This window comes from Odocoileus virginianus, chromosome 26, assembly GCF_023699985.2.
Source record: "Odocoileus virginianus isolate 20LAN1187 ecotype Illinois chromosome 26, Ovbor_1.2, whole genome shotgun sequence".
In the NCBI taxonomy this organism is placed as follows: domain Eukaryota; kingdom Metazoa; phylum Chordata; class Mammalia; order Artiodactyla; family Cervidae; genus Odocoileus; species Odocoileus virginianus.
This window is the reverse complement of record NC_069699.1, coordinates 2,237,094-2,260,753: the sequence shown is the minus strand read 5'-3', so window position 1 is coordinate 2,260,753 and position 23,660 is coordinate 2,237,094. Positions and strand designations below refer to the sequence as shown.

The window sequence follows — 23,660 nt, the reverse complement described above, 5'->3', positions numbered from 1 at the left end:
GATGAGGCCACTGAAGAATTTTAGGCAAGGCCTTAAGGGGTATTGGGCCCAGGCTCAACCCCCGGTGGTTCAGATGGTAAAGAATCCGCCTGCAACATGGGAGACCTGGGTTCGATCCCTGGGTCGGGAAGCTCCACTCCGGTATTCTTGCTGGAGAATCCCACGGGCAGAGAAGCCTAGCAGGCTATATAGCTCATGGGGTCGCAAAGAGTTGGCCGTGACTCAGTGACTAAGCACAGGGCCCAGGCTCAAGGCAGCTGAAGCCAGAGCCAGGAGCGCACGCCCCTCCCCTGCTCAGGTCCTCAGGCGGGGTGACGGCGCGGCGCAGCAGAGGCGCTTGGGGGGTCTGCGGCCCCTCAGTGGGGCTGTGTGCGGGCATCGTGGGCAGTTCCCTGCGTGGGCTGCCAGCACCCCAGAAATGGCCTTGGCTTGTGGCCTTTTGTATCCTCTTGCTTGCAATTTGTCCTAACTGCACACGCACACCATTATTTTTTAGTCACGTATGGTTTCTATGTATCCTGTGGCTTAAGGAGACCTTTCTCCAGGTGCAAGCACTGCAGTAAAATGTCCCTGGTCCCAGCTGACCTCAAACCGCACCCCCACCCCCCATGCAGAGCCAGCCTAAGGAAACGCTCCATGAGCATCCACTGATCGACACCTCGGATTTCACAGTCAGAATTCCCAGGTTCCACACCCCTCCTTAACAGCGCTAAGATGTGAAATAAACTGGTACAGCACTGGGCTATAAGATACTACAATTCAACCATGCACAAACACTGAAAAATCTCATTTCCTTCTTTTCTAAAGAGTCTTCAGACCAAACATACATAGAGGTGTGGGAGACGCAGCTGTAAACAGGCACTTGTTTTTTAACTAAGTCAATGTTGACTTGAGAGTAAACATGAGAATGAGCGAGAATAAAGCAAATACTTCACAGAACAAAAAAAATGCCAAACACACAGAGGAGAATTTCACCTTTACATTTCCTTCCTAGTTTGTGTGTATCTTTCGAATTGCAAGTACAATATTATTTTGAAATTAAAAGGGAACAAGGAAAACTGCAGCAGAAGCACAGATAAATATGGAGCAGTTTCATTCAACTTTTCAGAAGACTGTACCGTCAATTAAAGGATGCTTTGAGAACAAGAGCATCAGCTCCTCCCTCGTGGGAAACTGACCAGCGCTGCCATGCACAGATCATTGCTGTAGGTTCTGAGAGCAAGATGAGGAAGAAGGGGCAAGGATTCTTTCCTCTGGGGGCTGATTTTTTTTGTGAAAACCAAAAGAAAGAAAAATGGTTTGGTGCCCGGAAAGTGCCTATCAGCAAGTGTTACTAGCGTGCAGGACATGTAACGACTTCCGTGCCATTAGTTGACACTTATCAAGCACCTACCAGATGCTGGACAAGGACTGAGGGCCACGTAGCTGGAAGACTTTTGAGATGGTCCTTGTGTTTTGAGCATGCAGATGCAGGTGAGAGAAGCTATTACAGTTGGAAGAAGATTAACAAATAAGCACAACGAAGTTCAGAAATGTTATGTGTGAGCAAGTTTGAGGATATTTGAAAACTCAGTGTAAACTGGAGAAACTAAGAAACCTCAATTCCTTCATTCCACAGTGAAGAGTCTAGAAAATTATCTGGTTAAAACCCAACCCACACCCAGAGCCAGTGCAGGCCTCGCTCAAAGTGTTTCTAAACACGAGCTACAGCTCTCAGAAAGCAGGGGCTGGTTCTCTATAAGCTGGCTGGAAGAAAATAGCACCCCTCCCTCCTCTAATTTAGTTACTTTGGGAGACAAAAAGCATCCAGGGAATGTAAATGGGGAAAGTGCAAGTATTGTGAAATACAGCAATGTAAAAACCAGACAATTTCTGAATAGATTCATCTCAGACTGTGCAGTGAGTTTTCTATGAAGCGCCGAAAAATATCTGCATTGCTTTCCAAAACAAAACCACAATAAAAAAAAATTCATGGAAGAAGTATGAGAAATACTGAAAGCAAATCTCTCTACATAATTTCAGTCCAACTGATGGCAGAGATGGAGGCCGGGGAAACATAATGGATGTACAGAGAAATGTTTCAAAGAAAGGCATTGATCTGAATTCTCATAAGGATTTGTGGTCCATTATAATCATGGATCAAGTCAATTTCAGGCCTCTCAGTCCCCCTCTTCTTACCATTATCACTAATAACAATCTCTTGGAGTTAATGGTTCTTATTTATATTTTATCATCTTCATAATATGTTAATATATTGGCATTCTTTGCAGAACCCCGAAACATATTACTACTAGTCTTAATACTGTCAAGACATTTCTTATCAAATAACTAAAATATTCTCATGATGGGAAGAGATGGCAGGAAGCAGAAATATAAAAAGGTAAGGGAATCCCAGGGAAATGGTATTAAAGTAAGTCCTAGAATCAAAAACACACCTCCCAGGCCACTCAGAGTCCTTTCACCTAACCAAAGTGCTGTTTTCATTTCTGATTATTAGATTCCTTTTCCAGACTTGATTAAAATGTTTATACCTGCATTAAATATATATGAAGTATGGTATACTGTTGATTTTTAAGCATGGATAAAAAATGGTCAGTATTGTAGTTGTAGAAAGAGCAAATGCTCAATTTGCCTTCCTGTGCTGAAGTAAGTTCTCCATCTAATCTCATACACAAAGTAAGAGATAAACCTTCACTTTTGCAGGTCTGTGTTTAGGAAACTCCCTGAGTTTCCCAAGAAGCATGTGGAATTTGGCCATCAAACTTTGTAGGATGTAATTAAATTCTAAGAAATAAAAATCCATGAAAGAGAATTGTAATTAGAAATGCATGTCCTTGATCTATCTGTTTTATAGGAAGAGCAAACAGTTGAAGCTTTGTGATATACTGTCTTCCAGACAGATTGTTGGTAAATATGTCTCTATCAACCCAGCAGAGGTGTTCTGCAGGTAAACTTTTGTTTTAGGCTTTTTTATATCCACATTTTAACTTTAATTAAAACTGATATTGGCAATGAGAAACAGGACAAGTACATGGGAAGAAAAGAAATACAATCAGATTTCACCAAGGTTCATTAGAGTTTTCCAGAGTCAGCTTTGCCAGCTCAATTAAAAAACCATAATATTTCCCCTTATAGTCAAGTAACACCAAACCCAACCAGTAGATGAAGGCTATCAAAAAATACAATCTTTCAGTATTCCCAAGATCATGACATAAAAAGGAAAATCCTGATGTTCAAGCCCTTGGGGATAAAAATATCTGCTCAAGGACCAAAATGCTTCAGTGGGATTCGAAGATTTGGGCTCCTTACCCGTGGTTGCTCTTTCAACTTGGAATATGAGTGGCAGACAGATGAGATCAATCTGGAAACAGAAGAGGGACCTCACGGGATGGACAAGAAGCAATGAGATGGTAGCCCTGCTGACCCCAAGCTCTGCTGGGATCCCCATGAGAGTGCCACCAAAAAATGAGACATTTCTGCTTCTGCCAATTGACAGAGGTTCCCTTTCAGCTGAAATATCAGTCAGAAGGTTCATCTTCTCACCAAAAGCAGTAGACTTTAATAAACCTTCTTAGCCCAACACAAAAGGGAGGGTCAATCCCACGGGATGCAGACTCTTAGGCTAAGAATCTAAGCACTGATATCAATCTTTGTATAATAAGGCATTTTTTCAGAGTTTAAAAGGAAGCAACCCTGCTCAGAAGATCAATGATTTAATTTTCAGTATTTGAAATGAATATCTCGTACACATATTATAGCATTATTCGGAATGGAAAAACAGGGGCAAAAATATCCACGCTCATCGATGGGCAACACTTGCGTAAAACGTGATGCAAACATGCTAGAAACAACTGCCCTGACAAAAAGAAAAAAAGAAAGACAAGCTTAGTGCCCTGTGGAGAATGCACATATGCTTATCATTGAAAAGGGAGTAAAATAACCTGCTCAGTCTGATCTCAGACACCATAGACTTGATAGTATGTTTGTATGAGCATAAAGAAAGCTATAGAAGAACACAAATGACCTTGTAATTACCATACATTATTTCTGAGATCTCATCACAGAATGATGTGGTGTGCAGAAGAAGATTGTTAATATTTTCATTATTTTTCTTGAGTTGTTTCACTAGATATGATGATGCAGGATTATTTTGCAATAGAAAAATTTAACAAATGTTGAGGAAATTACATATATAGAAACTACTGTTTCAACAAATGATAATAAGAACCTTGACGTAAAAAAAGAACAAGAGAGGGGAAAAAAAAAAAAAAAACCCTGCCAAACAAACATAAGAGACTCAGCACAACTTGGAAAAATCAAGAGGCATCCAAACCAAAAACGCAGTTTGTTCTCTCAGCCACAACTGGGCCATTGTCTCCATAGATTCCTCAAGGAGGAAGGCTTTGAAGTTGACCTCAGAATCCCATCTTATATCATCTATCCTTACTTTAGACATATTTGTATACGTGTTTGGTTAATTGTAAAGGGAAACTAGAGCTTTCTTTTCCCCAAAATAAGGATTTTGTCATTCTTACTTGATCTCTGAAACTGTCTTTTCAAAATGTTGATTAAAATAAGAATGTTCCTGTGGATATTTACATGGTATGGGGGGATAACAAATGACTATTACACTAAGATCATCTGTCTCATTTTGTTTTGTTTTGGCCACACTGGGTGGCATGCAGGATCTTAGTTTCCTGACCAGGAATCGAACCCAGGCCCCTTGAGATGAGAGTATGGAGTATTAACCACTGGACCACCAGGGAAGTCCTCATCTGTCTTGAATAAGACAAAAAATAGATCAAAAGATGGGCCTAGTACTCAACCCATCTCCTAGCTGCATCTGCTGAGTTCACCTCCTGATACATCCAACTCTCCACCAACCCAAGGAAGGAAGCCACATATATGAGTGGATATTCTTGGCAGGTGTTCAGGAATGGCCTCTCCAGTTCCCTCAAACCACCACCACTGCCATTTACTTCTGACCTCCTTGCTTTTACTCATCCCCAATTTCCAAATACTGGCTAGGTTACTTACACTGTCTTTGAAATGCATGTCTGCCCTTCCAAGTTGGCACGTGTTCTGATGTTCTTGCCAGAGCCTTGGGAAGCAACACTGCAGCAGCTTTTCCCGTCCCTTCTCTTCTCATCTTCTCTACTAGTTTCTGATTCAGCTCACCTGCTAGCTATCACAGTAGGTTCATTAGATAGGTATACATACAACCTATCTCCAGCCAACAGTCCAGGGTCCACAAGTTTCAGGGGTAAAAGGTGGAGTAGGGTACATCAATTGATAAAAGTATTGAATAAAAAGAGGTTCTTACTTTAGTAAGACTTACTTCTGGTACACAAAATGCCTTTTGACATAAAGCACTGCAGAGGTGAAAGCAACATTCAGCATCTCTGGTTTTGAATATTACTTCCTTCAGCAACAGAGGACTGCATGAGACACATTGAATGATGTGGATTAACGCATATTAAAATCCTTCTGTCATCCACTCGGCCTGCACCAGGCACTCTGCTGGATCCTGTGGGGGCATTCATAGATGAAGACCCTGTGATCCTAGTCCTCAGGGGGTTCACAGAATAACCCTGACACAAAGCTGATCCTGATGAGCAAAGGTACATTTCAAAGCCAGAAATAAATTTGCAACCAAGCAAGAAAACAAAGTCAAAATCCAATCCAACTCTACCTTGGAAACAAGCAGAAAAAATCAAACAACAACAACAAAAACCAGAAAGCAATAATGAAAACAAACGATAAGAGGGAACCGAGAGGAAAGAGAACAAAGAGAAAGAAACAAGTTTCGGAGTTAACGGCAGGGAGCCAGGAAGGCAAACCCATCGCAGTGAAGCTGAGGAGGGGAAAGGGCTGAGAGGGAAAGTAAAGAGCAAGGGCGCTGGAAGCTGTGGCACAGAAAGAAAAGGGGTAGTTTCCCAGGGAGGAGGATCTGGGGAAGGCAGGGGGATGGAGAGAACGCAGTGTCAACACGAGGTCACTGCAGGCAGACGTCCTAAATGGAGTAAGGATGGAGAAATCAGTACAAGGAACTTGGCAGAAGAGACAGACCATGAATAATAATAGCAGTACCAGCCAATCTTTCTTGGACCTCTACTGATCTAAACCTCAATGACCATGTTGAAGTCTAGACACTCTTTCAAAAGGACCTACCCTGTAACCTACAAATGTGCTGAGAGCCAGGACACTGAAACATCACTTCACTCCTGTCTTCAATCCAGTGGCTCCATGGGTCCGGGGGCACATCATTGCCCTCAAACATCAGGCCATGTGGCTAGCACTTTGCACTGGATGCTTCTCATGCCAACACAGTTTTGCCAGTTTTATCACTTATCCTGTTGGGTTACTCCACTCAAAGCCAGATCCCTTCTACACAGAACAACTTAACTTCACTCATGGTTATATTTTTGAGCAGATAAAAACATTTTATGTGAACGGTTTATATACAGACATTCCAAAATACATGCAAAAATTTTATTCCAAAATCCTTCTAAAAAACACCCTTGTATCCAGTCCAAAGCATCAATAAGGCTTTTATCCAGGGCATCTGTGGGCATGAGTGATGAGTAAATCAGAACAAGAAAAGCAGGTGCCGCATGTTACCAAGCGCATGTGTATGCGCCGGCAGAACAAAGCGCTAAGCTGTCCTCAGAAACACTGATCTTTCACTTTTACACAAGACACCAAAAATCTCAGCTCTATGACTCCTCCAAGTCTAATTCTATTAATATAGTCATATTACAGTGTTTTTCTCCCCCAAGGATGGTTCTTCGATTCCTAAACTATTACTTCTTTGTCAAACAGCCCTTACCCTTTGCCTTTGGAAAGGAAAATGGTCAGATTCCAGAAATGTCCAAAAATAAATTAGAGCTTGGTAATTTCAGCCTTTTATTTTCTATTTCTTCTTCTGTTTTACCTTTCTTGGTGCCTCTCATAAATCACTTGTAAAATTAAAATCATGAAACTGACGTTTTTTCCTACCATACCGTTGACAGCCTCATCAGTACAAGCTCTGAGGATCATTAGAATTTCCATGATATAACCAATAATTATGAAATAACTGGGGGGGGGGGGGGATTAGAGTCAATCTATCAATGAGATTTCTAAAAAATTCTATCACATATAATGGAGAACAAAGAATTTATATCTATCTTGCATAATATATTTTCAATATATCTTATTAGATCAGATGAATATACCACATTTTTGAAAGAAAGTGAAAATTATTAGTCATCCATATTTTGATGAGACTCATCCCTCTCTGCCATCCACTGGTAGCAAAAAAAATTTACTAGACCTGAAAAGAACAGGTATATATCTCCCTATTTGCCCCTCCATATTTCTCAGTGATCATCTAGCCTCAGAGAAAAGCAGAACCACTGTAGCAATTCTTAGAGCTTCCAGAAATATGTGTGTGTCTTTGTTTGTGAGAGAGAAATCTAAGCTTATTTGTTGAATCTGCTGATGAAATTTGGTGAGATTCTGGCTGGAATGCCAGGAAAGAAAACTGAATAATTCGGTGGAGAATCAAAACATTGGGTGATTATGAGAATTCATCCTTCAAGATTGTGGAGGGGAGGGAGTTTTCAGGTGTGAGCATATGCAGGGGCTGAAGAGCCAGAGACAACTCCTTCTTGACTGAGGTGAGGGGAGAAGGCTATGCTCGGGACCTGTTTTACTGTTGTTGTTGTATTACTGAAAACAATAAAAATCAGAATAAAATTGAAGGGAGTATCACATGTGGCTTAGGGCTAGAGAAGCAGTTCTTCAGGATGCCCCCACTTGTAACGGTCATGGGGGTTCTGGCTGGGGCATGCATCTGTGCAGGCATGTCCGCTTTCAGAGGCACATAGATGCTGTAGGGCTGACAGGGGCCTCTGGAAGCAAGCTAAAAAGAAGTCATTCAAGGTGAATGACCATGCACTTGGGGAACAGGAGGAGGTGGCCATTTCCATGCATGTAAAAATCCTATGATCCTATTTAGAGACAGAAGAAAGATTATAGTTATTTAGAAAGATTATGCCATAAAATAACTATTGTGCCAGGGACCTGCCTCCTGCTTGGACCCTCAGCTGGGAGCCCATGGAAATACCTGTACCAGTCAAGCTGGCTTTCTTTCCAATTGATAAACAATTCCACCAACTACATAATGAAAAAAACTCTGTGACCTAGCACCCAGATCTGGAACACTCAATTGCTGTCACTGCCAAGGGTCAATGCAATGTGTCTGCTTGTGACATATTTTAGCCAAAGAATGTTAATGACATTTTCCAAGAGACTGTGTTGTTTAAACACATGTCCCGCCCCGGAAATTTGGGATTACTAAAATACAGAGATACCTTGAATGTCAAAAGGTCACAGTAGGCAGAGATATGGCCAGCTTTTCAGATTCTCTGAACACTTTAAGGACCTACAAAAGCACTGGCAAGATGAGAAAAATATCTTGCCTCCAAACAAAAATGAAAACTGTGAAACCAGAATCAGCAAACAATTGTTTCTACAAAGCATAATACACTGTCAACTTTATTCATTGTTCTATTTAGTAAAGGCCGAAATAATCTTTCTTTGCACCTCAAGAAAATCTATCTGTAGATTAGATTTTTCCATTTTGTAAGAACACCTGCATATGCAAGATGATAAGTGCACATAAATTCACAAGCACACATAAACTAATTTTCTCATACCCAGAGAGTTTCAGCAGCAAAACTACAAAAACTCTTTTAACATTTTATTGCAAAAAATCTAATTTGATGTGGAATGTGAGTACATTTTAATATGTTTAATATAGCTGTTGAGAAGTAGGGGCTTCTTAATGTGTTCAGAGAATATGAAGAATTTAGAATGACCCTTCACTTCTCTCATTCTTAGAGGATATCTCTAAACTTGGAAAAAAAATTCTTCCTTGTTCATGGATAAACAACAAGGTCCTACTGTAGAGCACAGGGAACTATATTTAATATCCTGTGATAAACCATAATGGAAAATACTGTGAAAAAGAATATTTATGTATAACTGAACCACTTTGCTATACAGTTGAGAGTAACACAAACGTGTAATCAAATATATTTCAATAAAATTGTTTAAAAGCATCAAAATTCTTCCCTGTTCACTGACCTCTCCCCTTGCACTTTTTCCTTATCTTTTTCTAACTTATCAACAAAGTTGAACAGAGAAATTTTCCCTTTCTGGCCAGAAAGGGAAATTTTCCTATTGCTAACACAAGCCCAATTGTCTCCTAACAGATGAATGATAGAGTTTAGAGTCAATGGTTAACTTTTTGGAATAAATTGAGAAAAGAACATCAGAAATTTATTCTTTTCAGATTTCCCTGTCTACCTAGATTACAACACAGAATCCTTATTTCTGAAGGCACAGTCTTGACTGGTGTGCCTGACAAGAGACCCAGGGGCTCAAAGCCAACACCAAGGCTAACCCAGGAGCTGTCATAACCCTTCAAGGGACTAGCACCAAGCTAAAAAAAAGAAAAATATTTTTCTCATCTCTCAAGAAGAAATTCAACATCATGGATATGTCATAGGTTTTCCTTGTATGATATCCTTGAAAACGGTCTCCAATTTTTCTCTAAGCTTTGTGCACACTGCTTCAAATACTTCATCCACTCAAATCTATTTGGGACTATTTGCTTGGGAGGAAAAAAATGAAATTGCAAAATAAAGAAGAAGAAAAAAGAAGTATATTTGAATTTTAAGTTATCTTATTTCTAAGTGATATTCAGGGTGCCACCATCCAATCTCTGTGAATAAGTTTCGAAAGGGGCAACTGAAGAGTATACAGACATCAGTTATAGCCTCAGATATGACTTGCCTACATAAAACATGCTTTTAAGAAATCTTAAATAGTTCCAGAAAGCCAGATAGTTAGCATTCTGTTTTCCATTTTCCTTCTCACTAAATTGCCATCCATCAGAAATATGACTAAGATAAATAGACAGCAGTCCCCAGATAAAAATAGGAAGAAAAATCTCCCAAATCCTCATTAAATTCTGTATATGATCCATACTCAGCTTGAAAACTACCAGTTAAGGAGGAGACAATGAAAAGGTCCCCTGCATCTGGTAATACTTGCCAATGTCTTAACCCTACAGTATAATGATGGGAAAGCACAATCTAGAACAATTTAAAAATCACTTGCCCAAAACAATTACCACCAATATTTCAAATATCATAAGATTCCATTTTCTTCTGTTTTACCTTACTTTCCGCACAACAGGGAAGAACATTATCAAAGCTGCCTTGACTGTGTATGTAGTCTAGCTTAATTTTGGTGTTTCTTAGCCATTCATAAGGGCTACCCTGGTAGCTCAGCTGATAAAGAATCTGCCTGCGATGCAGGAGACCCTGGTTCAATTTCTGGGTCAGGAAGATCCCCTGGAGAAGGGATAGGCTACTCACTCCAGTATTCTTGCCTGGAGAACCCCCATGGACAGAGGAGCCTGGCGGGCTACAGTCCATGGGGGTCGCAAGGAGTCGGAAAGGACTGAGCGACTAAGCATAGCACAGTCATTCATAAAAACAAAATTCAAGGTTCCATTTACTTTCATTAATTCAGCTCACAGGGACTTGGGGAGGACTCAGAAGGGAACCCAGTGAGAAGAGGAAAAGAGAATGTTTTTGTTTATGTGTCCTGGAGAAGTTATGATTTTTCTCCTATGATACCATGCACTCTGATTACTAAATCATTTTCCCCTCATGCTTTGAAGCCTACTATTCAGAAATTCAGGGACTGGCAAACTCTAGTCAAAATAGTGTTTCATCTATCGATTGTTATTTCCACATGTTGAGGGGCTCCTAGATTCATTTATGAAACTAGGGCTGTCAGGATTTTAATGAGATCAACTGATGTAGCCAAACATGCATAATCATTCAGCTCTTATGACACCTGGAGAGAGCAAGTCTTTGGATATGGCCTAATTTTATGCACTCAAGGAAGAAAACTTGAACCACAACAAAGCCAACAATGGTGATTAAATAGTGCCTGTAGCCTGGCCCCGCCCCTGGGAACTGCTCTCCACCCACTGCTGGGTGACGGTGACAGGGCTGTTTCTCTGGGATCTCTGGATTTAGATGTGGTGAAGGATGCAGATAATTATGTGTGCCAAGGCTCCAGAGTTGACAAAGCAGCAGTTGATCTGCTCTGTAGAAAGCACGGAGGATCTGAACAAAAATCAGTGGCACAAATCCGAGGTCATCTGCTAAACGCCCCTAACACATCGAAGCCGTCTCATCTATCTCCAAGCAAGAGTCACAGACACTAAGCCTATAAGGGATCGCAGGGAACTTGTCCCCAAAACCAACTCATCGACACACAAGTCAGAGAACTCTCCCCAAGGAAAGCAGGAGGAATGTCTTAAAATTCATTCTCCATTCTCTGGAATTGGATGTGCACTAAAGGTTGATGCTCTGAATGGCAAAAGTGCATTCACTTATGATTCCACGTGCTATGCATTTCCTGATCCATAAATCCACACCGAAAAAAACTGTTATGTGAACAAATTCTCTGCCAATACCACCTTGAAAAAGAAAACTCAAAAACCAAAACAAATAAAATTCAACTTATCTCGGTCTACCCCTCTTTTTGACTTTTTAAAACTGCTTTTAAATGTTTGACATATGAAAATCAACAGCCAATTCTGTAGGCTTTTTCGAGGCCCTGAAAATGATCACTTAACGTAATAATCTTTTATTAGTATTGGTAATCCTGTATCTTGATAATCTCTAAAAGACTAGAGATTAAAGTTTCCATGAACAAACATTCTTTCAAAAACTTTGTAGTTAAAGCCTCTTTACTGTAACATATCTACTAAAGAAACAGAAGCAAAAGTTGTGTCTCCTTGTGTGACTATGTAATTTTTGACACCAGCAACAAAAGATTAATATTCATACCCTAACCTCAATTTTTCAAACATCTTAGAAAAGAATCACACTGCCACCTATATTGTTCTTTGTTGAGGATCCTTGCTATCACTCTTTAGTTAGGGATAAATGGCTTGCAGGTTTTCTTACAATAGTTCCATAGATTAAAAGTAGAAAAAAAAAAAGAAGAAGGAGAAAAGTATTTATTATTTCAAAACAGAAGGAAAGCTTCTTCACTTTTGCTTTTTGAATGTGTGCTTCACGGGAATAACTTTTATCTTCCATTTGCATTGCTTTCAGATCCATTCAGTAACTATGCATTTTGCGATGAAACGACATTCCATATTTAAAGTTGGTATTTTATGTCAGTTTCCATTTTCAAAGAGCATATTTTTAATCACATCCAAAATAGTTCAGCATTTTTCCCACTGCTGCCAAAAATAGCAGCACGTACCCTCCACACACGTATCATAACTCATATCCTCAACAACACACTTATCACAACACACGAGTGCGTTTCTGCTCTTGTCTCCCCTCAGCCCCATCTGTACTCTTGCTGTGAACAGCTATAGCATAAAAATGTCTCTTTTCACATGCTTTTGATATTACACTATTTAATCACATACAGCTGTGGCTTATGAGACTGTTACAAAACACAATTTTAATGTAGTACTCGAAGCCAATTTTGGATAAACATCAACCATTTACTCTGAATAAGAAGTCCAACACTCCAAAGATTTTTCTTTTAAAGGAAAAGCCTGGTTTTCTTAGAATCTGGCATGGGCATCATTGTGACTGAGCCCTCTCTCTGCCAAAGAGACTGATAATGTCAGAAAGGATTGTGTAAATCATATTAGTACAAAACCAAAGCTTTTCAGAATTCCTGGAGCCAGAGAGACCTGAAATGACGTGTATCCTCCCTTCTCTTTGGCCTCTTCCTCACACGGCCTCTACCCCCAATGCTCAACTACATTTTATTACTTCATGGAAATATTTTTGAGTTGAAATTCTGTTTTTTCTTTTTTCCAAATTGAGAGAAAGTGAAAGGAAAATGTGTTGGAAAGATACTGTTCAAAGAAATATACATGGTGTTTCTCTTAAATTTGGGATTAATCCGGAAAAGAAAAAAACATGAACTTTCTTACCTTTCTACTCCTTTTAGTAGGCACTAGACTTAGTGTTGTGAAAATGGTGACTACATTAGAGAAAAGAACTTCAACAGTAACAAAGATTTGTAAAAGTAAGAGAAAAAAAAACTGAAAAGGGAGGGTAGCTTCTTATTACGTTTCTCTCATTTAAAACCAATCACAATAGTATACATTCTTTTTAAACCAATTATAATAGTATACATTCTAACATGAAACATGATGGATCATCGTTTCACACTATCGTATCACCCTCCTACAGTGAAAGAAATTTTTGGAGTTATTCCTAAAAATTCTTTTGCTGGAAGATTTTTAGAAAACCAGTTTTGTACATTTCAGCCTCTCAAAGGAAAACAGTACTTGGGAGTTTTCAAGGCTGAAATGTACAAAACTGGTTGGTAACTGGCAAGTTACCAACTCCAACTATCAATGCAAATCTGGGACAGGAAGTACGAAGGAAATTCTAAACTCCTTCCCTCCCTCTGCAAGATTTTCTGTGTTTTCATGTGCAAGGAATGTGTGAAGAAGGGTTGTTTTGTTTTGCTTTTGCAGGATCTGTACATTCACATGGGTAAGAGTATCTTGGCCCCACAGGAGCCTCCCTCTTTCTCTGCCGACCCCCTGAGCCTTCTGTTTTCAAGTGTCTGCTCTTTTCATGGCACCACGGGGCTCCAGCTAGACTTTCAGAGCTGGGCAGCTGTCCAGCTGCAGATGGCTGGAAATTCAGCTTGAGGTCAGTGTGCTGGTGGAGAACGGCTCCTCCACCTGACCCCAACTTCACACCAGGCTCTGAGCAGAATCTGAGACCCACCAGTCAGGAAGCCCTTGTCAGGGTACTGCAGTCTGAACCCCTTTCTTCAAGGTCTTCTCGGGAAGCAGATGGCCAAAGGCAGGAGGCAGACTGATGAGAAACTGCACTAAACTGGGAGAAACGTAGTGATCTGGTGTAAGTGTGGAAAAGGAAGAAAAGAAAAAAACTTTCTGTGTGTGCCTGGGTGAATTTTAAAGTTTCATGATGACTAAAGTTTTCCAAATATCACATATGAGAGAAATATCTATGTCTCAACTACAAAATATCAGTTGACCAGGTTGTGACCATGTTTTAACTCTTTTTAGTTTGCCCCATTCAACTTGTTCTTCTAAGAAACACCCTGCCACAAAGTACCTCAAATTCAGACTGAAATTTACCCTGGACCATAACAGAGGAGCAACAGGTTGGCTATTGGAAATAGGGTGTAACAAAATCCTTGAGAAATATTACAAGACAACTTAATCACATATCGTTATGTATCATTCAGCTAAGAAACAATTTTTTTGGTCTCTTTTCTCTAAAACTGAATTATTCTGGGTGGTCTTCCAACAGCAAATTTGGCTTCCTGAAACTTTTTTTTGAAAATCCAGTTATGGAAAAAAAAAAAAAAAGAAATCCAGTTATGTCTCTTATTTAAATATAGTGACATGTCACCAAGATTTCTTCATTACTTCTAAATAAAAGTAATATTCTTTCTAGAAATTGCTTCTTTGGGTAGGAAAAAAAAATTGGTCAAAAAGAAAACGGACAAGTGATAACTTTAAGTGTAGGTCTGGGAGAGTAAGTTATAGCTACAAGTCAGCCACCGGTTTTCCTTTTATTTGATTGACTCATGTTTTTCTAATGTAACATTTTAAGCATCTGGAAATTTATTCAAAGAAAGAAAAGCATAAATATCTTCTTTCTTTCTTTTTTTCTAAGCAACAAAGTGAAGAGATTGACTCTAATGTGATGGGTAAGAACTGGAACAGAATAGGCAGGGAAGTATCACAAGTTTTTCCTACAACTTTAAGTGCATTTGAGCAAATGGAAGACAAATGCATTTATTTCAAAATCCATTTTCATTTTCTTTTATCATAAGAGAATAGTAGCTGCATCTGACATACATATTTAGGTAGAAAACGAAGGCTCAGTATTTTGGCATTTTCTAAATGAATACAATAATAAACATTTAAGTTCTGCAAAATCCCATGAAGATTTTCCACCCAAAACTAATGTCAGCAAATGGCTTTTGTGCCTGAGTTAAAAGCACCTGCATTTAGAGAATAGTTTAAGGCATGGTGTCACCACAATATGATTTTTGTTGTCAACCATAGAATTCTAATTTTATCAAGCATAAATGTTCTTTATGTATCAGCATGATTTTAAATAGCAATGATTTTAAAATTGGATTCTACCTACAAGCTAAGGCAGGAAGGACAGTGGATTTTATGGAATTCCACCTACGCTTACCAAATAAATCTAAGATGCATGCAATTCCTTCAGAATTACTATAGATTATATTTTGGGACATACGTGAAAAAGGAGCAAAAGGTGCTACTAAGATAACCCAATTACTTTCACACTCTGCTGGAGCATGATGAGACTTTATTACACTGCATTCACACTGCTGGAAAGTTCCCGTATTTTATAATACTGTACATTGACCATCCCCCCCCCCTCCCCAACCCGAGTGCCCACGTTCCCATAGAGGGCATATTTTTATATCTTCAGCTTCCAGGAATGTCATTAACACCTGTCATTTCAGAGCCACCGTAATAATACTCGACAACTTCACAGCTCTGTCAGATTTTTACAATGTAATAATCAATATGAACCACCAAGATAGCCAGAGTAACTGATCTTATACACTCTACCACCCTGACCTGATTACCCAAATATCAGCTGAGGTCACCTAATGGATCTAACTTCTCTCTAAATGTTCCAGAAGTTGATGGCTTTGACTCGCTTGAAAGTAACAAGATCCAGATGCTCCCTGTCTACACAGCACTAAACTGCAGAAGATCCCAAAACAGATTATTTTTTTTAAACTCCCTCTCTATTTTTCTGGATCTCTTTTCCTCAACACCCCATGTTTCCTTTTTACCCCAAACATATATGCACACACATACGTACACACATACTTCCCACCAGTATAGCTATGTATCTTTAACATAAGGTGCCCGACATTATTTCTTGCTAGTAATTGGTTAAAAGAAATCTTAAGTCAAAAAGCCATCATTCCATTTATTCCATTCATTTTGATGCAAAGTTTCTTTTCTGAATAGACTTCATGGTAGAAAATAAGAACCAAAAAAGAAAGCATGAATTTTGAAACATTTGGAAAAATTTAGCCAAATGACTAAAAGGGATGGAATGTTGGATATTTTTCATGCAACCCTTGAGTGTGTTGTTTTTGTTTCTTTGGAGGATGAGAAATGACTATAAATTTCCCATTTGTAACTTGTCCTTTTTGCCATTTCCTTAAGGAATCCCCCAAAGGGTTAAAACTCCAGCCGATGGAGCAGGAGGGCTGGTCTATTTATTTCAGCAGCAGCCCAAACTAAACGCTCACAAAGGCAAAAAGCAGTCGACCTTGCAGGGGCAGGGCAAATTATAGAGCGACTGAGGAAGGAAGGGAAAAAAAGAACAATCTTTAATATAATACTGAAAGTCTGCTGCCCGCTTTGGTTTACAAATCGGCATTGTTTGGTGAGAGAGAGTAAACGAGAGTTAACCACAGCATGATTACCAAACCCTAACCAGGGCACCCAGACCTGGTGACAGCTCAGATCACTCAGGCACGCCTTGTTCACTCCCTGCGTGTTTATTTATTATAAAGAGCCCAGTAGAGTACGGCTAATGCAATGCAAAATAATATCATGTATAAAGAAATACACTCCATGCATTCAAGGGGGAACAAGCAACCTCCCCACCCCTCCCCCAATATCAAGTCCGATGTAATCGACAAATTGGAGCAGTGATTTCACACCTGAGAGTCTACCATGTCTGAACTGCACGATAAAGTTCATGGTTGGCACGACCCACTGCTCAGTGACGTGGGCTTACCACTGGCCCCCTCAAGATCGCTTGAGCACACACGGAAAGCCTAAACTATTTAACCAATTCATGTCTAATTATCATCACTCTATTTCATCCCATTTCAAGCCCCAGGCCTTCTGATGGTAGCCAACACAGAAACACCAAGCTTCTAAAAGTAAAGACCATCTATGGTGAAGCTCCTAAATTTACTCTCTGGCATTCTGACCATCTTCAATATAAAATAAAATATTTGAGGCCATAGAAAAACCAAAAATGCGCCCAAACAAACTCTGAGACTTGAGTTAGCTGCTGTATACCTTCCCACGCCTGTCTTTCATTCTACACTTAGCGATTAAAAGTTTGAGTCCCCCCCCAACCCCAGTATGTCCTATCCAGTGGGAAGAACCCTTTCAGAGCCACAAACAAAGAACAGCTCACCAGAAAAGCCCCTGAAATTGTATTGTCGTGCCCGATCATCACTATTATGATCTCCTTTTAACAACCCTGCCCGTCTGCCGAGGGCTCCGCGAGATGGCCAAACAACAACAAAGGAACTCAAGTGCAACTATTATCTCTCCTTAAAGAGGAAGCCCCGATTCTGGGCTTGCTTTCTTCTTATATCTTTCTCTGTTTCATTAACTCCATTGCTATGTTACTAATTTCAAAGAAGCAGGAAGAGCTGGTGGGAATAAGGGGAGGGGGCGGTTAATGGTAATTCACACGCCCGTCTGCTTCCCACCCCAAGTGCAGAAGGACACCCCACTGCTGCCAGGCTGTGGGGCATGCCATACCTTGGTTTGGAGGTAATGAGGGTAGTAGTAAGTGTACTGGGGGTACATTTGTGGCTGATCCAGGCGTTTGCCCATGTAGCTGGAATCGCTATCTCCGAGGCAGGGAACTGGATGACAGGCTATGTGCCCCAGGCCGAGCTTCCTCTGGAACCACTATTCCTGACAGTCCCGATGACTGATGAGGCTTCCGAGAGTCTTCCAGCACTCGCTAGTTCCAACACAGCAAGAATTTTAAAAAGAAACACACCAAAAAGAGAAAGAGGCGGGGATCCGTAGGAAAAAACCCCACACAGTCTCCCCGGATCACGCCTGGGGTCCACTTGGGAGGAGGCAGTTTGTTCTCTACCCGGCTGTCTGTAGTGATGTCAATTGCCAGCGTTTGTAAAGGAAAAAAAAAAAAAAATCAAAGTCCTTTTAGCAGAACTCGGAAATCTTGCAGATCAGCTTCCTGTCTCCTGGGTGTCTCTTTCCCCACCTTAAAGAAAAAGAAAAAAAAATAGAAAGAAAGAGAAAGAAGAAAAAGAAAAAAAGGGAGGGGGAGAAAAAGAAAGAAAGAAAAAGAAAAGGGAAAAGGAAAAAAAAAAAAAAAACCTTGCACAGCTCAGTTGCCGCTGCGTCCCTCCCAGAGTGACATGGTGTTCAGGGCTTGTCCTGTCCTTTCATTCACGTCCCCTCCTTCCAGCCAGTGGGTGGGACCCGGAGAGCCCCTCCAGGGAGCAGCGTACGCAGTCCAGAAGGCTGCAGTCTTTCCTCCAAGAAAAAAAAAAAAGGCTGCTTCAACCCCTGCTGCCAGCAAAGTTGCGATTCCCTCTGCTGGCTATCTCGAATAGCAAAGCGGTTTTTGTAGCAAAGCTGCTGCCGCTGCCGCTGAACCCAGGGAACTCAAATGTGGGCGGTGGATGATTCCTTATCCTTCCCTCCATCCACCCCACACAAGAACACAAGAGCTGCCTTCTCCGCTCCGCTTGCCAAGTTTCAAGGTAAGCCACACTGCGAAACAAAACACGGCAGACCCTGGGAGGGACCAGAGGACGCAGGGAGGAAGGGAAAGAAAGGGGAAAAAAATCCAGGCAGACGGACTGAGCTCGCTGGTGAGAATGGAAAAAAGTGTGTCCAGGATGCTTTCAAAACCTGTGAACACACTAAAGCCAAATGAATCCGAGACCTGCTTTAGAAACTAACCTTTTACTTAGGTTATAGAGGACAGTAAGTGCTGAGGAAATGTTGGAGTCTACTCCAGAACTGCTCTTCACAAGCCAGGCACCGTCAGATCACCATGGCCAACTTATCATAGCAGATACAGTCCTTCTGATCCTTACATCCATCTTCTAAAAATCAAAAGAGGCGTCCCCTTCGGTTTATGATTGTCTTGATAAATAAAAGCACTGTTTCTCTTACTGTGTATCTCTTTATGATTCACGGGTCCTTTGCTCACTTTCCTGATAACATCACACACACACATACACACACAGAGAAAAAAGAACGAAAATCATCATCACTTGGCAGAGTGTTTCTCCACCAATAGCAAGTAGTCTTCTGACATGTCTATCAGCTGCTACATTATAATACAAATTGTTTCAGAGAAAATATATTTCCTTAAAGGGTCCCTTTTCAAGGCAGGCAAGGCTAAAATTAGACACACCAGCTGTGTTTTGCCGAGGGCTCACGCATGCCCAGAGCGTGGGCAGACAGACCAGCGCTGAACTCCTCTCGACTTTGTCAAGCCTGCTCTCTTATCCCCAGCCCAGAGTCGCCTTTTCAGAGAAAAGCTTCCTGGTACCAATCCAGCTTCCTAGACAAGGAGATCAGAGGATGTGGTCCCACACGCAATCCGGGGTCCATCCACTCACAAGCCCCACCTCCCTGTGGGCAATGAGCTTCCCGCGGGGGTCTGGCTTCTGGGAGCCGTGTGAGTGCACACAGGGTCTTTGGAGACAAAGTCATAATCACGACGGTGTATACAGAAGTTTATGTTTGACTCTGGACAAGAACGACTGTAGGAAGGAAGGAAGGGGGAAGGGTGGAGAGTAGGAGTAAAAGCCATGAAGCTTTCAGAAAGTATTGAGAAGCACTGAGAAAATTAAATCTCTGCCACTGTTTATATGTTCTTCTGGGCCTCACTTGTCCCATCTAGAAAATGGAACTTCTTCCAATTCACCTGACTGCAGACAGTCAACAGAAGAGAAATTCCGTTGACAAATACTAAAGAGAAATTCCATTGATTTCAAAATCCTTTGCAGCATCTCACTGCTCAGACAATGGAGTCCTGACTTCTGGTATAGTATTCAAGTCACTTGAAAACCCAACATCTTCTCCAGATGCAAACAGGAGACCCTGCCCCCTGTTTGATGCCTCAGTGACACTGTCTGGCTTTCAGGACTGGGCTGGGCCCTCAGGGCCTTTGATCATCCCCTCTGCAGGGGAGTCTCCTAAGATCGAACTCCACCAGACCCTCTGGCCCCCTCTTTAGACACAGCATGGATAGCACCCACCCAGTAGCTTTCTGTGAACTTCCCCACTGCACTTGGTATTTGCCCTAATTTAATGTTTATCCAATGTTGCTGCCTATGAACTGCTGTTTGGTTTTCTTTTTCCTGTGATGCTCTAAAAGCATCAGGGAAAGCAAGAAAGAAGAAGGGTCTCATCATTTTTGTTTACCATCATCTTTTAAAAACTGGCATGGCATCTGGCACCAAATGGATGTCCCATGTTTGAAGAATGAGTGCATGCATGCTAAGTCGCTTCAGTTGTGTCCAACTCTTCCTGACCCTATGGACTATAGCCCACCAGGCTCCTCTGTCTGTGGCATTTCCCAGGCAAGAATACTGGAGCAGGTTGCCAGTCCTTCCTCCAGGGGATCGTCCCAATCCAGGGATTGAACCCCGGTCTCTAAGGCCTCCTCCATTGCCAGGCAGAGTCTTTACCACTAGTGCCACTGATAAGACATCTTAAACACGAGGAACAACTCGAAGCCAAATCGTATCCATCTTGAAGTACACTTCTGGGTTCAGGGGATGTCCTGCTACAGAGACAGACCGAGGTGCCTCATCCCTGCAGTGCCACTGCCCAGTTCATGCTCTGATCACGTGAATTCACCAAGACAAGCATGTGAAGCACTGACATCACCGCAGCACTTTCTGGATCTGCTCAACAAAGATGCAGTAAGCCTGCATCTAGGGAAGAGCATCTTAAGCTGAGAAACCAGCAAGAACAGAAAGGCTGGCAGCGAGCATGTGTCTTTGGAATGTGCCGGAAATCGTGCAGGGACTGAAACGGAGCAAGTGAGGAGTGAAGACTAGGGAATGAGGCTGGGGCCAGATCTACAAGCCTTGGTGGAATTTGGTGGGGAAAGTTAAATATGGCAGTTTACACTACAGCAGGGACTCTACCCAAATGTGCAGATTCTAAACCTCGCCATCTTCAACTTCAGATTGATAGCCTCCTAAATGACAGGCTGGGGCTCCTCCCATTGCAAGACCCATAGGACCAGGATGCTAGAGGACTTCTGCCAACATGGCCACTTTGGACAAAGGACAGCAGTATTCTTTCATTCATAATAAAATGCATAGATGCTCCTTAAAGGGAAAGGACTGCTGTCTTACTTACGAATAAAAGACCAGATAGATAAATCGTCTCAGTGCAGGCGATAACTCACTGATATGCAAAGTTCCCAGCACATGTCAATACTATGAGCAATTTCCACACAAATTGCCACTTTCCAAAATCTATTCTATTCCATCGGATTATTGGTATTTCCTGGGCATCAATTGTCATTAGCTTAAGAACATTCATTGAACATTTAAAGCTTTTCTTAAATAATGCAAAGACAGTTTAGCCCTTGGGAGATTGCTAAAATCTGTGTTGTGTTCATTTCTTTACTTTTATTTTCCTTCAGAGATCCCAGTAGCCATGGCAATTCGGGAAGCAAGATAGTCATGTCAGAAATAGTTTTTTTATATCATGTCTGCTCTGTTGGAGCCGTAGCACTTTCCATTTAAATGATCAAGTTAAGGTAGGCGGTAACTAGTTTAAAGCACTCTCTAAATCAGAAGCCAGCTGTGTCCCATTTGCCAACTACCAAACAAATTTTGTACAAATCCAAAAGCAGCAAACTGCATCAAAGGGCATGGACTCTTATAGACGCACATGATTCACAGCACAGACTAGAGACACTCATTTAAGACAACCCCTTAGCTAAGAGAATTGGGAGGATGCTTCAGACACATGTCAGAGGCAGAGCGTGACGGTACTGAAATAAGGGTCAATGGGGTACAGACACAGACTCTTCTGGTTTACCCTTGACCTAGCCACTCAGTGAAGAACTGGGTCCTCTCTCTGGATGATTTATTTTTATAAATTACAAAGACTTAGTTAAAAATAAGAGAACAGTAGAAATATAAGGAAAACCCATAATCATACTATCTACGAAAGCAAGTATTCTATTCTTCCATCTTTAAGAAAAGCATCCATGACCTTAAGTAAAGTTTAAACGAAAAACATTGTGGCATTTCCTGCTGTCTTTATTCAAGTCTGTGAAATATCTCTCCATCCCAGCAGCTGTCAAATGAGTAGGGAACATATAAGTTGTTTTTTTAAAGACAAAACCCTCAATTGCAAACTCCAACATTAATATTACCGCTTTCCTCTCTCCCACTGAATCCTTACCAATGACTTAAGAAAATGCCGAAGACAAATTAGAAGAAAGAGACTATCATTCAAGTATGCGTGGTCCAAATTTAAAGTATAATTGCATATAAAAATACTGATGTGGATAAAGACAATTTTTATTGTCTTTGGAAGAAAGACAATTTCTTCCACAATTGGCCGTGGAAGAAAATTTCAAGACTCAAGACAAAACTATAATGGACTACAGTTCAAGATGAGATTAGAAAAGCAAGAACAATTTAAAGCAATGAACAATACTAACTTCAACAAAGTTTTATTGAGCCTCTGCTCCAAGCGTAAGAAAACTGTACCAGTATAAATACAGTCCATTGCCCTTGCCCTCAAGTAGATTTAACAAGTCAGTATCTATCAAACTTAAACCACTTAAAACAACCTTACTGTTTGGTCTCATATTTGGGTACCAGTTTGAAACAATACTTACTACAAATTTTTAAGCTGACTCACGTTTTTCTGAAATCCATATGAACTTTATGAGAATTCTAAGCGATGATATACATAACATTTATGCTTATTTTGCTTCTATTGTCTTTTAAGAAAATGCACACTATGCACCAGCTTTCAACATATATTTTTCATATCATTCAATACTGTGTGGGCACGCCTGGATCTCCTTTACCACTAGGATTAGCAAGTCTCACATTTCTCCATTCCATTAAAAGTAGGAATAACCACAAGACTTGCTATGGACAATAAAATACAAAGCACAAGTGACGCTCATAAAAGCTGAACTGCTGCTGGCTGATTCTGCAGCCCACTCTTCAATGGGGCAAGCAAGTGCTGATATGGAGGCAGCATTGCAGAAGGCTGAGAACAGCTGCCTTGAACAGTCACCGGGGCCAGCCATTGACTTGTCATGTGTGAGAAGTAAACCTTGGTGAGATTATACTATTGAGATCTAGTAACTTACCAGAGCATCACCCAGCCTACCCTAAGCCCAAATTACTTGTAGCTTGATTCTATATTCATTGGTTTCTTTGTTTGAGTCTCTCCCCCACTAATATCTAAGCTCCACAATGGAAGGGATTTATCTAATTCGTTCACTGTTGTACCCCCAGCATCTAAAACAGTCCTTGGAATTTAATACACATTTGATAAATGTGTATGACATAAATGAATAAATGTTTACCTGAAAATTTATCTACCGGTGGTTAATGCATCATACTATAGGAAATCATAGAAGGGGATGTGAGACATATACACAAAAAGTAAAAACTGAAGTTTCATAGGGAATCCTCCTACACTGCTGGTAGGGATGTAAACTGGTATAGCCACTATGGAAAACATTATGAAGTTTCCTCAAAAAACTATGATCCAG

At 40.8% G+C, this 23,660-nt stretch overlaps 1 protein-coding gene and 1 long non-coding RNA gene across 15 annotated transcripts in view; one reads left to right on the top strand and one right to left on the bottom strand.

The window, feature by feature from the left end:
• Positions 1 to 23,660, bottom strand: part of RBMS3 (RNA binding motif single stranded interacting protein 3) — a 1,589,121-nt gene that overhangs the window by 761,165 nt on the left and 804,296 nt on the right. For 5 of the 14 annotated variants that reach the window (XM_070455292.1, XM_070455293.1, XM_070455295.1 and 2 more), the window contains exon 1: positions 17,660 to 18,413. The exons of the other annotated variants lie outside the window; for them this stretch is intronic. In XM_070455292.1, the coding sequence (XP_070311393.1) occupies positions 17,660 to 17,734 (75 nt within the window). In that variant the 5' untranslated portion in view covers positions 17,735 to 18,413. Of the gene's footprint in view, positions 1 to 17,659; positions 18,414 to 23,660 lie in introns of those variants that run through there. 14 annotated transcript variants of the gene reach the window in all.
• On the top strand, positions 18,463 to 19,056 carry LOC139031191 (uncharacterized). The gene is made up of 2 exons (XR_011483576.1): positions 18,463 to 18,639; positions 18,853 to 19,056. It is a non-coding gene; the product is annotated as an uncharacterized lncRNA (long non-coding RNA).